Genomic DNA, 13,879 nt, shown 5'->3' on the forward strand with positions numbered 1-13,879 from the left:
GTTTCCTAAATATTTTCCTACCACTGAAAAGTGCAATAAAGAATTTTTTTTTAATTTCCTACAACACCGGAAGAAATAGCTTCTATTATAAATAATCTAAAAATGACAAGTGCTGGATTGATGAGGTGCATCCTGCTAACATTAAATTAATTGTGCACTTAATCTCAGTTGTACTTTCATTCATAGTTAATTTATTATTCAAGACTGGTTTATTTCCTTGTGAACTTAAGCGTGGCAAAGTCATCCCAGTTCTAAAGAAAGGCAATAGCTCACTACTACATAACTACAGACCAATTTGTATTTTACCATTCTTCGGGAAAGTCATTGTGAAACTGATTGAAATACTGCTAACGAAATACCTCTCTAAGTTTAATATCCTCTCTTCATGCCAGTTTGGTTTTCGTCCTGGATATTCCACAGAGCTGGCACTCATCCATCTTAGTGACCAACTAAAAAAATTAATCGATGAAGGATTTCTTGCGGCCTCAGTTTTTATCGATCTAACACAAGCATTTGACAGCATAAATCATAATATCCTATTCGCTAAGCTCGAGGCAATTGGCATTTGTGGCCCTGCCCTTTTACTATTAAAAAGCTTCTTATATAACAGAGTTCAAGTGGTTTCTATTTCCAATGTGTATTCTCGTCAGCGAACTACTAACATTGGTGTGCCCCAGGGCTCTATCCTGGGGCCACTTCTGTTTTTCATTTATATTAATGATCTACCTAATTGGCTCTCTTTCACAAAATGCATACTATACGCTAATGATACCACTATATTCACCTTTCATAAAGATATCTCCTCTCTCGTTACTAAACTAAATACGGATTTAGAAAATATTCTAAGGTGGTGCATTGTGAACATGTTATCTATTATAGCAACTAAAACTAAATTTGTCGTATTTTCTTCTCATCAGCGCTTTTTAACATCCATTCCGCCTATCACTTTTGGTCCCCACTGTCTTCCTCCAAGCTCATGTTCATCTTTCCTCGGCATTCTACTTGATTGTAATCTGAAATAACTAAATCATATAGCTCACATAAAAAAGAAAATAGCTTACGGTATACGCATCTTAATTAAAACACGCCCTTACTTCACGCGTACCACATTACTCTCACTTTATCTTTTTTTGTCCACTCTCATATTACTTATGGTATAGTATGTTGGGGAAACACCTATAACACTCATATTGCGTCTCTCCAGATAGTTCAGAACCCAGCCATAAGAATAATTACTTGCAGTTCACGTTTTTCTAATGCAAAAATCTCTACTACATGAGAATAACATTCTTACCATCTCTGAACTCACTAAATACAACCTAGGTATTTTTTTCTACAGATTTCTGAATAACGAGCTACCACTGATCACATTTTCACCATCTAACCTGATGATTTACAGTACCACCAGATTCACCTTGAACAAAAATTTTCTTATACCAAGAGTCCGCACTAACTACAGTAAACAGACCATAGAATTCACCTCCATATCAATATGGAACACTCTTCCACTTATAATGAAAAACTCAAAATCTTTACAGAAATTTAAAGGAGAACTAAAAAAGCATTTATTGTTGAAAGACTAACGAGAAGATTTATTGTGTCCCGTTTATTTGATATGTCTTTTTTTTTTTCATCCATTCTTTTTATTTCTTTATTCTTGTAACAAAGCAAATAAAACGGTTATTAATTTTTAATTTTTTAATTTTTTTTCAATTGTTCTTGTTTTCATGAGATATGCTAAACCTTGTTATTCTTTACAATTTACTGAGTATTTTGTTCTGTTAACCCTCTTTTCTTTTTGCTTGTGTACTACTTTATTGTTTGCTACTGTTGCTTTAAGATGTTAACTGTCATAATTGTTCTTGTACAGGAGGTCCCGATACAGTCTTTGACTATGGGACCTCCTTCTGTATACTAAATACTTGTAATATGTCCCAACCTTTAATAATAATAAAAAAATTCTGATTCGGATTCTGACCCCGGGGCACAGGTATTGCAAAAAAATTCAACCCTCAAAGGATTAATGAGGTTTCACTATAAAATAAAATCTGGCGTCACTGTTTGTGTTAGCTGTAATGAGCTGCTGCAGCTACCGTGAGTATGTGACATATGCATTTGGTTTGCAGTAAGACCAGTGTGAGTGCACAAGAAAAGGTTTCCTGAAGTGGAGCCTCCACAGGAATCATTAGTTCCTTACTAAGCACTACATGGCAGGCTTAATCAGACAAATATTGAATAAACAAAAGAAAGAAAGAAAAAAGAATAATACCTCAAGAAGGAAAAAAATTAGGTAGCCCAGATTAAGCAAAGACCTTTCTAGGCTTCCAAATTTAGCAGGTGGTATTTGTGGCATTTAATAACTATATATGGCAGCAGAAATACATGCAAGCTATAATCAATACCTTTCACAACTAAACTGCTAAGAACAGCATTTTGCATACTTTTCAAGGTGTGCTCTAAACCATCATGACAGATAGAACTTGGTTCACATAACTCACAATGTCCCGACAATTGGGTCACCTGTCAATCTAAGATCTATACACGCCAGGGCCGTGATAATGTAATGACTCTATCCAAATTCTTTCCCCCTGTGCTTTGCCAGTGGTCCCAGTGCCACTCCGCACCTGTATAGCTGGGATCGATTGGTTGTGAGCAGTGGATGATAAGGAAAGAGTAGAATCAAGCAAAAGGAACCCTTACATTATGCCACCTCAGCATTCAAATGACAGCTGAAGTACTGCAGCACTGCATTTTCCTGTTTAGGTTTCTGTAAGCAGCTCAAGCCCTGACAAATGATGCAGTGGGTGCCAGCCAGGTGGATTAAGATTTGTGAACTCACTCCTGCGCGACTGTGCAGCACGGGTTCCATTGGCCTGAACTGGCCTCAATCCCAGCCTGGACCGGAGCAGCAGCCCGGCTGGGTGAAACGGCCGCAGTCCGAGGCGCGCCTTCACCCCACCAGACAGCGGGCCAAGACGTTGGCGCAGGCTACGCTGCAGGACCCAGCCACCCCCAAGGGGGGACATCCCGCGTTCCATGGCTCCGATGGAGGGAGAGGGCACCATGTAGCCGCCACTCAGCCCGGGGGTAGCCTGTGTCACCATACCGAGGGGCTCAGACTCATCATGGTGTTTTAGGCACCAAGCAGAACACAGGAGAAGAGAATGTACAATATCACTACTCAAAACTGAAAGAGTTTATTAAAGGGTCCCTGCAACAGTTTTCGTTGTACGCCTAGACAAAAAGGGTATCTCTCAAGGAGTGCTTTCTAACAAGAATTTTGTGTCGGCATGCCATAATAAAGCAGGCATAAGTGGTTAAACATCACCCTTCTCTAAAGTCGTGGTGTTCCCCCTCAACATTTACACTGTGACCATCGCTATGTCCCACCTCCTTCATGTGATGATGCACGTGTTTTCTACTTCCGGTTGATTTTAATAGTGTGTGTTCCCGCATCTCTTTCGTAAGCAGTTTTTCTCGTTGGGCCTGGGATATACGGAGTGAATTTCGCGCGGCGGCACAACATGCAATGTACACTGGCTTGCTCTATATGAAGCAAAAAGAGGCGGATGCTGCTGCGGTCGTTTGTCGCATTGCTGCAAGCGTTTATGCAATCTACAAACAACAAAGTAGCTGTTTTCGGTATAATCGCCTGATAGCATGTAAACATCTAATAACATGTATGTTTACGATTGCCTCTATATTACTCTCATAAGATTTGCTTGTAGCTGTCAACGGAAAATGCTGCCGCAGCTAGGCTAGACCTGCAGCAAACTTGTGAATCTGGTGAAATGAGCTACAGTCGATCCTGGATATATCGAACTCGAAGGGGATTGCAAAATAGGTTCAATATATTGTTCATTCAAATTATAAAATATGCTTATCAGAAGTTCATCTGAAAACACCACAGCTCTCGGACAGTCTTTTGAGATCGTGAAAAGCGTGAATTTACCGATTTGTTTCTTCAAGGCTGCTTCGAACGCAGAAGTTTACAGTAGACTCTCGTTAAACAGCACCTCAAGGGACCGGATAAATATGTTTCGATAAACAGGATTCTGTTAACAGAGAGAGATGTGCAGGGGTGCAGCATGGTATGATATACACTGTTTTAACACTGTTGTTAAAACAGTGTTAAGGCCATTTCACATGATGCAAATTTCATCGCACCGGAAGTGTGATTTCTGTCGCATGCGATGAAAATCGCAGTCGCAGTGCCGATTCTGCGATTTTCGGCTGCCAGTTGGTCGCAGCGTTGCAACGTCGAGCGATCGCTGCAATTTTCCGTCAAAATTGCGCCGAGAGCTATTTCGCGGTCTGTTTTGGAAAATGGCATCGGTCGTCAACACGTTTATCGATACTTTTTTGTATAGTGCTAGTACACTATACTTTTTTGTCTATAAATGTTGGCTCAACAAGCCACGAACAGGAGCCGTGGATTACGCAATCGGTACGTACCATCAGCACAGACAAGCGAACAGTGCAGATAAAAAATCATAGGTCAGATTCGGTTCTGTGCTTTCTATGCATTTGTTGACACGCTACGCTGCTAATCACGCGACGCTTTTTTTTTTACGTTGGCTTCAGGTGCTGATAGTACATACTTTTGCATGCTTTTCCATTATTCACACGCACTGCGAGTTGGTAAATACTACGAGGTGTTCCTCACGGGAAGACATGGCCTTCGGATGTTGTCCCAATTTTCTGGTTGTACAAGCTACTCGCGGTATGCGAAAATGCCACAGCTGTAGCGCGGTATGCTTTTACGGACGGAACAATTTAAAGAATACGCAACTACGGACAAATGCTACGGTCAAATGTTCACGCTATACGCGCGACCATTTAGTTGCAGTCGGTTGGTTTGGGCTTTCATGCGCACATTCCCCAATGAATTATCTCATTTCAAGGTTCTGTTACTTCCGCTGCGAGACGCGACTGCTTATCAAGCTAGCAAAGCGAACTATATATCGTAATGAATGTTCTACAATAGCATATTTAACGCTTTGACTGGGAATAAACAGCATTGTCAATTTGTTTTCGAAACATTATTTAAACAGGTTTTTTTTTTTAATTTTTCTGATGTATCATTTTTCTCCTGCACAAAAACCAACAAACCATCAATGTGTTGCAGACTTTGTATCCTTACTGAACCTTTATTAACCCTCACATTAAAAGGTAATTGCATATTTCACTTATTTCAGGGCATCGAATTTCGTTTGTTTATGCTGGTCGTAACATATTGCAGTATTATAAGGAACTACTTCGCCATAAACAGCCTTGCCTTTCCTTGCTTCCCTGTCTCTCTATTTCCTGTAAAACACATGCAACAATGCGAAAAGCAGACAAACACCTTGTTTTTATAAGCAGTAGATAACGCATTAAACAAAAGCAGATCAAAATTGTGCAGTCAAGTCAGCCGGTTAATGATAGCTTCTTTTCAGGTGTGCGTGGTTCTTGCATGTCCACAGCTCATAAAGTGTGCAGACTTATCACGAGGTGTAGGCCTTGCCCATCAAGATGGAAGCAATGTTGCTAATGAGTCTGCAATTACATGTATTACTCAATAAACTCGTATATATTGCTCCGACTTATATTCACCAAAATTCTACTCAGCCGAACTTTCTCTAACCTATATTCATGAAAATTTTACTTAGCCGAGCTTGCTCTGACTCATATTCACCAAAGTTCTACTTCGCTGAGCTTCCTCCCGACTTATATTCATCAAAATTATACTCGGCCGAGCTTGCTCCGACCTATATTCACAAAGATTCTATTCAGGCAAGCTTGCACTGTCATATTCACCAAAAATCTTATTAGCCGAGCTTGCTCTTACTCATATTCATCAAAACTCTACTCAGGCGAGCTTGCACTGAGTCATATTCACCAAAAATCTACTTAGCTGAGCTTGCTCTGACTCATATTCACTAAAATTCTACTTAGCTGAGCTTGCTCTGACTGATATTCACAAAAAATCTACTTAGCCGAGCTTGCTCCGACTCATATTCACCAAAATTCTACTCAGCTGAGCTTGCTCTAATTCATATTCACAAAGATTCTACTCAGGCGACCTTGCATTGAGTCATATTCACCAAAAATCTACTTAGCCGAGCTTGCTCTGACTTCCAAGTGACAATATTCACCAAAAGTTTATTCTACCGAGCTTGCTCTTGCTCATATTCACCAAAATTCTACTCAGCCGGCTCACACAAACTCAGACTCATGGTTAGTTTTAAGTCTTAGTGAGCCGACGTTCGAGTGAGTTCACCGAGCTATGTATACATTATGTGACCTGCGCGGTGCATAAGCAAACATTGCATATGAGTACGTGTTGCATCGGATGAAATAAGGACAACTGTACACATTGCATATATTTTTCTGGAGTTTAACTGACCATTGCGTGAAAGCTTCGCCTCATGTCGATTCCAGCAAGTGCATTGGATCTGCATCATATTTTTTGCCAATCCTGCAGGCTATCTTGGCTGTTACTGGGTGGCCACATTTTTTACATGTCAACACAAAGTTGAATAAATGACTGTGGTACAACATATTAAAAAGAAAGATGCTTGCATCACTGCAAATACAACAATCAGAACATGATACAAACACATACACATAATAAGATGCACATAAATGCTAAATACATGAACAGAAGGAATCAGTTGGCTGCCAGCTATTGCAAAAAAAAAAATAAAAAGCACAGGCCAACGCTGCAATGGCACCATGCATAATCATTCCCGTTGCCAGGTACATGGGCTATAGGAGAAACACATGTGGAACCTCGCAGTTACCCCAAGGTAGCAGCTATGGACGCTTTTGCATTCGCAGCTGGCCACTCAACCACTCAACTGTGTTCAGTGTGTACTTGTACTTAGGCACACTTTTTATTGTCTATATATTAAAAATTTATTGAGGTCTCCTCAAAATTTGAAGATGTCTGGATTCTGAGGCTTGCAAAGGTAAATATGTTTATTCCATTCTTGTTCAAGGTGAAAGCTCATACAAAAGCTTAGAAATATTGTCAGTGCCCCTCACTTTCCCTCGGAACATATGTAGTATGTTATTGACATTTGAGCAGCTTTTCAACAGCAGGAGAGGGATCAGCTTCCCCTGTTTTTAGCATTGGGTTAAGGTATGAGGCCAAGTGCTGGGAAGAAAAGTTTAAAAAAGGATAAACAATACAAATTATTGGTCTACATCATAAAGCACACTTTTTTAGGCCCATGTGAGCGTTTTAAAGTTTGCATTATTTTTGCAATATTTTTATTATTTGAAAAATTTGATTAAATGTGGGTCTCACGCCAACAGTCATAACTAATTCAACTCGATAAAAAACAATTTTTGTCAGTGATATAGGAGAGGCTTTGATCTGTGCAGTGAACCAAAATTACTGAGATCAGATCAATTATCAAAGCATAGTGATGAAATAACCAAAAACATGTGTGCATCCAATGGGTGTGCCTTGGTGCAAAAGGCCTCCATATCAAAACTTGTGGCACGATTTTACTTGCTGAGGATCATTGCACACCCAATAACGTGAGAAAGAATTGTGCCAAGTTTCACAAAAAAATCTTTATTAGGGAAAAAGTTATGAATGTTTGTGTTTGAAGAAATTGTAAAAAGATGAGTTCTGAGAAAATCAACAAAACGATTTCAAAGCATAGCGCTTACATAAGATGATCAGGAGAGCTAAAATCCCCTATATTTGTAGCCAGTTTTGTCTTGGGTCTTGCTCTTGTCTGATTTTGCTCGTGTTGCACCTCGGCTTCCTTTTTTTTCTAGCTTGCTTTGCAGTATTACAGGTATTTGCCGTACGTCTCCAGGTCTGTCGCCTTGTACTGATTGCCAACAAACTTTAATTTTGTGAGTCTTTGCGCTCTAAACTTCCCCATTCTGTGGCTGCCAGTAAGAAAAAGTAAGTGACAGAGAGTAAACACATCCATCAAACGATCCGCTGCTCCTTTAATGCACGCGCGTTAAAGGAGCAGCGTTAAAGGTGTGGTAGGCATTCGTTTCATCCCAAGAGGCGAAACTGTGAACAGTGAGAACTATTGTGATGTGTTGTGAACTAAAGTGAAATCTGCAATCAGATCCAAACATCATGGGAAAACTGCGAAAAGGTGTCACCCTGCAGCAAGATAACCGTTTGGCAGCGTCCGTTTGGCAGCATTCTGCCAAATGGACAGCCGAAACAATAAAGGAGTTGGGATTCGAATTGCTGGAACACCCACCATACAGTCCAGACCTGGCTCCAAGCAATTTTCATATGTTTGGACCATTGAAGGAAGCGCTCAGGGGAAGATTTAAAACCGATGTAGAAGTCATTGATGCCGTGCAAAATTAGTTACAGGTGCAACCAAAAAAACTTTTTTTCCCCGGTGGAATCAAAAAACTTGTGAAATATTGGGCAAGGTACGTTGAAGTGCAGGGAGGTCAGTTTTCTATCATTAGAATAAATGTGCTTTTTCTCACAAGTCCTTTTACTTTTTGAATTCCCCTCGTACATCAAAGTTTTCCTTGCTTGAGTCTTTGCCACTGTTTTAAAGGATGGCTTTCTGCTTAGAAGACAGATGTCTAAAAAACAGTTTACATTTTTCTGTAAAAGAAAGAAAAATACTTTAGAGCTTACTTCTGTAGTTCCGTTTACTGAGAGTTGCAAAATTTTGGTTGTGATTAATAAGAGCTTCTTTTTTTTCCATTTATCTAAATACAAAACCAACCAATTTATAGGCTGCTGTTCCATTGATTGGGCAATTCTGTTCAATTTCCGTTTACTGAGATTCTATGTACTTTTTTTTTTTTTTGCAGACGAATGTCACAAGTTGCTCGCGCTGCAGAATGTTCTTTGATAAACTGATTGCAATGCTAACCCTAAAAGCCAGCGTCGCCTGGCTGCGATACCAAAGTGCTCTTCTGCATGTTGCAGTATGACGAGTGTAGTGTGCGAAACCAAGTGCCATGGATGGTGAGACGAAAAGATGACAACAAAGAGTGCAAGCATGGATGCGAGTCCAGTGTTTGCCAAAAGACGACATAAAGTAAATGAACCTATCTTAAAAATCCACAAAGCACTCAAAAGAATCTATCATTGCAAAACTTGTAGTTCCGAAGATAACCAATCCTGGAAAGACACAAGGGCCAGAGGAGAAGAAAAAACGAAGCACAGGATTAGAAGTAGTAGTCGCAGGAAAACCAAGGAAAAAGGTTGGCCACCAGACCGAGCATTGAAAACGTGCTGGCGGGCTGCAGGCCCGAGCCAACCAGCCTTTAACTGACCGGGGTGAGCAGACTGTGAACCACAAGGCCTGTGGACTCCAGTGCTCATGAGCAGAAAAGGCAACCAGTCGGGTACAGGCTCGAGCTAGTCAACAGTTGCCCAGCCAAGATTTCACTACCCCTTGCCGAATCCTTTTCCAGACTTCAAAGCGGTACCAGCGTCTCCCTAAAAAGAGCTGCCGTCTCTTCAACCTGGCTGGAGACTACCTCGAGCCAATCATCTGCAACCCGTCACTCAAGTAGACCTTTGCCTTGGTGAGAACTTCACCGCTTACTTCATCACCTCGCCCGTCGTCAGTCAATGGTTAACTGGTTCAGTTCCGACTATACCGCGTGTTCCCGCTCGAGATGTGTTACACCAACACTTTGTTTGCTTGTTTGAGGACAATGCGTGTGTAATTGCCTCTTGTTAACATTTCATTAAATGTTTATTAGCTATTCTTACGTCCTGTGTGCATTAAATGTGCTGTGTGTTTTCCTGGGACAAATGGCTTTGTCCTTGATAGGGTACTGAGGTTCTGCTTCAGGGACCCATTTGAAACCTTAAAAAGAGCCTGCATCACACAGGATAAGGCAGAAATGAATGCAGCATGGAAGAAAACCAGCCTGTATGTGCTGTGCCGCCACCAGCCAACTTGTACTGTGAACTGTGCATGAACGTGCCTGGCCGCACATCCGTTACAATACACTTTAAATGGCCAATTGTCATATGTCGGCAACAAGTCAACAAGGCAGCCGCTGTTGGATTCGAAAATGGCTTTCAGCCTACAGAACACCCAAGACTACTCCCACTGACATGTCCCCGCGAGCACGAATGAAACACATACAGCACGGACTGTGGACTTGCGAATCGCACTGAGATGAGTCCTGAGTGCTGCTACCGTGATAGTTTTTCCTCAAAGAAGGCTGCACATGGCAGTTTTGTTAAATGCCAACTGTAACATAAACATCAGTCTATGGGGGGGGTTGGGGTCAGATTTGTTTTAGCTGCTTGCACAACCATAAAATAACATTAGCGGAAACTCAACAAGACAAACTCAGTGGTGCACTGACATCTCCAGTTTGGCATCGTATGACTGGAGCCAAGCAGTGAAAAGATCAAGCGCCATCCCTTTTTTGTGGAATGAACATTTCCACATTACACTGGCTGCATTGCGGTGAAGCTTACTAAAGCTAATCGTCATTGTGGAGCACAAATAAGACCCTTTCTGCACGAGCCATCTATATTTTGAAAGACACATTTCACTCATTTTTACTTCTGCATTTAAGATTCAATGTCTTGTTTGACATCCTCTGCCAAAACAATGCTGATCTGTCGGCATGAATATTTCCGATGGCGTGAAAAGTGACTTGTCCTGTTCACAGAAGCACACTTGCAGGGGCGCAGCGTTCAATATATCGAACAGGCGCTGAACAGGAGTTTGATTTATGCACAGTACAGTGCCAGAGCTGTTGACAGCAGACCTGAGATCAACGTTGTAACTTCAGCCGCTTCCAATAACCTCACCTTATTTTTCAGGACATCAGAAATTGTCTGCTTGGAAATGCCGAGCTCCTTGCTCACATTGGCTCATGACCAGCCACTCTCAACTTGCCCCCTGATGATGGCAGCTTTCTTTTCAGTTGTCAACCTACGGTAGCGCTTTCCACACTTCGAAGCCACTGGCGAGGGTGACAAAGGTGGAGTCGGCACCGTTGTTAGCAGCAGCGAATCCTTTCAATGAAAAACATAGAACTGAACAAAAGGAAGCTTGGTAACGAATGTCGAAGTAGTTAGGCCTAGTGTTTCAGAGCGCACAACACAAAACAACCACACGACAACGCACCAAAGAGCATGTGGCCAAACACAAATGGCTACAGTGGCTACCACTGGCGACAGCAACCAGCAGATATGCTTGCACTTCTCCGAACTTCCCTCTATACAGTGACATTCAGCGTCACTGATGCTGACTTCAGTGAAAACGTAACAACAAAAATGCACCGAAACAATATGCCGCTCTGCCTGCACGGCAGACGTTTGCAAGCACAGGCCAACGACTTCTATTGCGCTTTTCTTTCTTTTACAGCGACAACCACAAAGTACCCAGCCAACACAAGGTGTTCACTTTCCACAGAGCACCATGCTTTAATATTACAATAGAGAAAAAATGTGATAGGGATTAAGTTGAGCACCGACAAAGTCCTGGATCCAACTGCCATATTCGCCCTTTACGGTCGTAAAAATCATAGATAGCGACGGCATGAAAATGGCTGAAACACAGACTGATAACGTCTCTTGTAAATGTGCATTCCATACCCCAAAATTAGGAACATTTTTTTCAGTTTTCTTTTTTTGCCACCGCATGGTATATCGACCTTAAAGGGACCCTGAGCCACTCTTTATGGAAGTCGAGTAATGCATTTGAAGTTAAAATAGACTATTTCTGAAATACTTTGTAACAAAAAGTACTTCAATGCGTTCATCAGAAGTGGAGTTATTGGCAATCAAAGGTCCCCTTCGCAGTGCTTTCACTCCTTCTTCAATGTTTTGCACTGCGAAGGCTATGGCAGAGTGGAGTGTGCCCACAACGCTCTGCGTACTGAACATCACCGTAGAGCACAGTTCAAATTTGATTTTAGATGTCCACATAGAAGCCCCTATTTCCAATTTTGGCACCTACAACGCACCAAACACGGTTGTCCTCAGCAAGCCACAGGGTGCTAAGAGAGCGGACTCGTCGCGGCACCCAGCGGTGTCTACACTAAATAGCAGACTGTAGCTTCATGCAACTGTAGTATGTGCAGCATTTGCTTTGTGCGCTACAGGGCTTGAGTACATGCCCGCACTCATATGCTCCAGTCAGGCCATGCTACTTGGTGCAGACCGGCTTTGTCCTGCATCAACTTCTTGACCGATGGATGGTAATCACATCCAATTTGCACGCCTTGAAGCGCTGTCAATAGCTCAATACAAAGTGAAGTCTGCCAAGGCATCTAGTCAGAAGTGGCCAGGAGGGAGCATGTGCACGTGAGAAAGAAACAAACTTTAAAAAACAGATTTATTGTCTAAAGTAATTTATATCTAAAAGGCAAAAGAAGTTTGGAAGCACATTCGAAGTTCGCAAATCCAGCCAGCTATAATTTTTTTTTGTGCGAAAAAGTTGGAGCAAATAGAAAAAAACAAAACAAAACATGCAACTAAATGACCTTCATTTCGTAACATGCCATCTGGAAGAAAACTGCCAAACTAAACAGGGGCAAAGCAATTAAAAATGAAAGAACCAGTCCACCTTGAATCTGCCACTTCGCGCTAGCAATATTAGCGATTTTGATCAGCAGTCATTCAGAGCACTCGGCTATCGCTTTGATACGCTACTGCAGGTAAAGCCAGGCTTATACATATCTACCATGGTCAAATACGCAATCTTGTACGGAAAACTACAATTTTGGAACAACTGTTTTGCCATTTCAAAAGCTGCTGCGCTACCAGCTGAATATAATAATAATAATATAATAACAATAACTTTATTTCCATCAACTTGGTGAAGGAGGCTGCAAGTAAAAGCTGCTCCAGTAGAGGCAGCTTGACGAGGCCTGCAGCCCCCTTACAGAATATTCGGCAACAATTCATACATGTATACACATGTGCAATATACATATATCATCATCATCATCATCATCATCAGCCTACATTTTATGTCCACTGCAGGACGAAAGCCTCTCCCTGCGATCTCCAATTACCCCTGTCTTGCGCTAGCGTATTCCAACTTGCGCCTGCAAATTTCCTAACTTCATCATCCCATCTGGTTTTCTGCCGACCTCGACTGCGCTTCCCTTCTCTTGGTATCCATTCTGTAACCCTAATGGTCCACCGATTATCCATCCTACGCATTACATGGCCTGCCCAGCTCCATTTCTTCCGCTTAATGTCAACTAGAATATCGGCTATCCCAGTTTGTTCTCTGATCCACACTGCTCTCTTCCTGTCTCTTAACGTTAGTCCTAAGACTTTTCGTTCCATCGCTCTTTGTGCGGTCCTTAACTTGTTCTCGAGCTTCTTTGTTAACCTCCAAGTTTCTGCCCCATATGTTAGCACCGGTAGAATGCAATGATTGTACACTTTTCGTTTCAACGACAGTGGTAAGCTCCCAGTCAGGATTTGGTAATGCCTGCCGTATGCACTCCCAACCCAATTTTATTCTTCTGTAAATTTCTTTCTCGTGATCAAGGTCCCCTGTGAGTAATTGACCTAGATAAACGTACTCCTTTACAGACTCTAGAGGCTGACTGGCGATCCAGAATTCTTGTTCCCTTGCCAGGCTATTGAACATTATCTTTGTCTTCTGCATATTCATCTTCAACCCAATTCTTACACTTTCTCGATTAAGGTCCTCAATCATTTGTTGTAATTCGTCTCCATTGTTACTGAATAGGACAATGTCATCTGCAAAACGAAGGTTGCTGAGATATTCGCCGTTGATCCTCACTCCTAAGCCTTCCCAGTCTAACAGCTTGAATACTTCTTCTAAGCATGCAGTGAATAGCATTGGAGAGATTGTGTCTCCTTGCCTTACCCCTTTCTTGATAGGTATCTTTCTACTTTTCTTGTAGAGAACCAAGGTAGCTGTGG

General features: G+C 41.7%; 1 protein-coding gene across 1 annotated transcript in view; it reads right to left on the bottom strand.

The window, feature by feature from the left end:
• The window catches only part of LOC119456487 (chromatin target of PRMT1 protein), a 54,332-nt gene that overhangs the window by 26,838 nt on the left and 13,615 nt on the right, over window positions 1–13,879 (bottom strand). The window contains exon 4 of the mRNA XM_049669902.1: window positions 2,840–3,092. Within this exon, the coding sequence (XP_049525859.1) occupies window positions 2,840–3,092 (253 nt within the window). The remainder of the gene's footprint in view (window positions 1–2,839; window positions 3,093–13,879) is intronic.

The sequence above is a fragment of the Dermacentor silvarum genome, chromosome 6 (assembly GCF_013339745.2).
Source record: "Dermacentor silvarum isolate Dsil-2018 chromosome 6, BIME_Dsil_1.4, whole genome shotgun sequence".
Lineage (NCBI taxonomy): Eukaryota > Metazoa > Arthropoda > Arachnida > Ixodida > Ixodidae > Dermacentor > Dermacentor silvarum.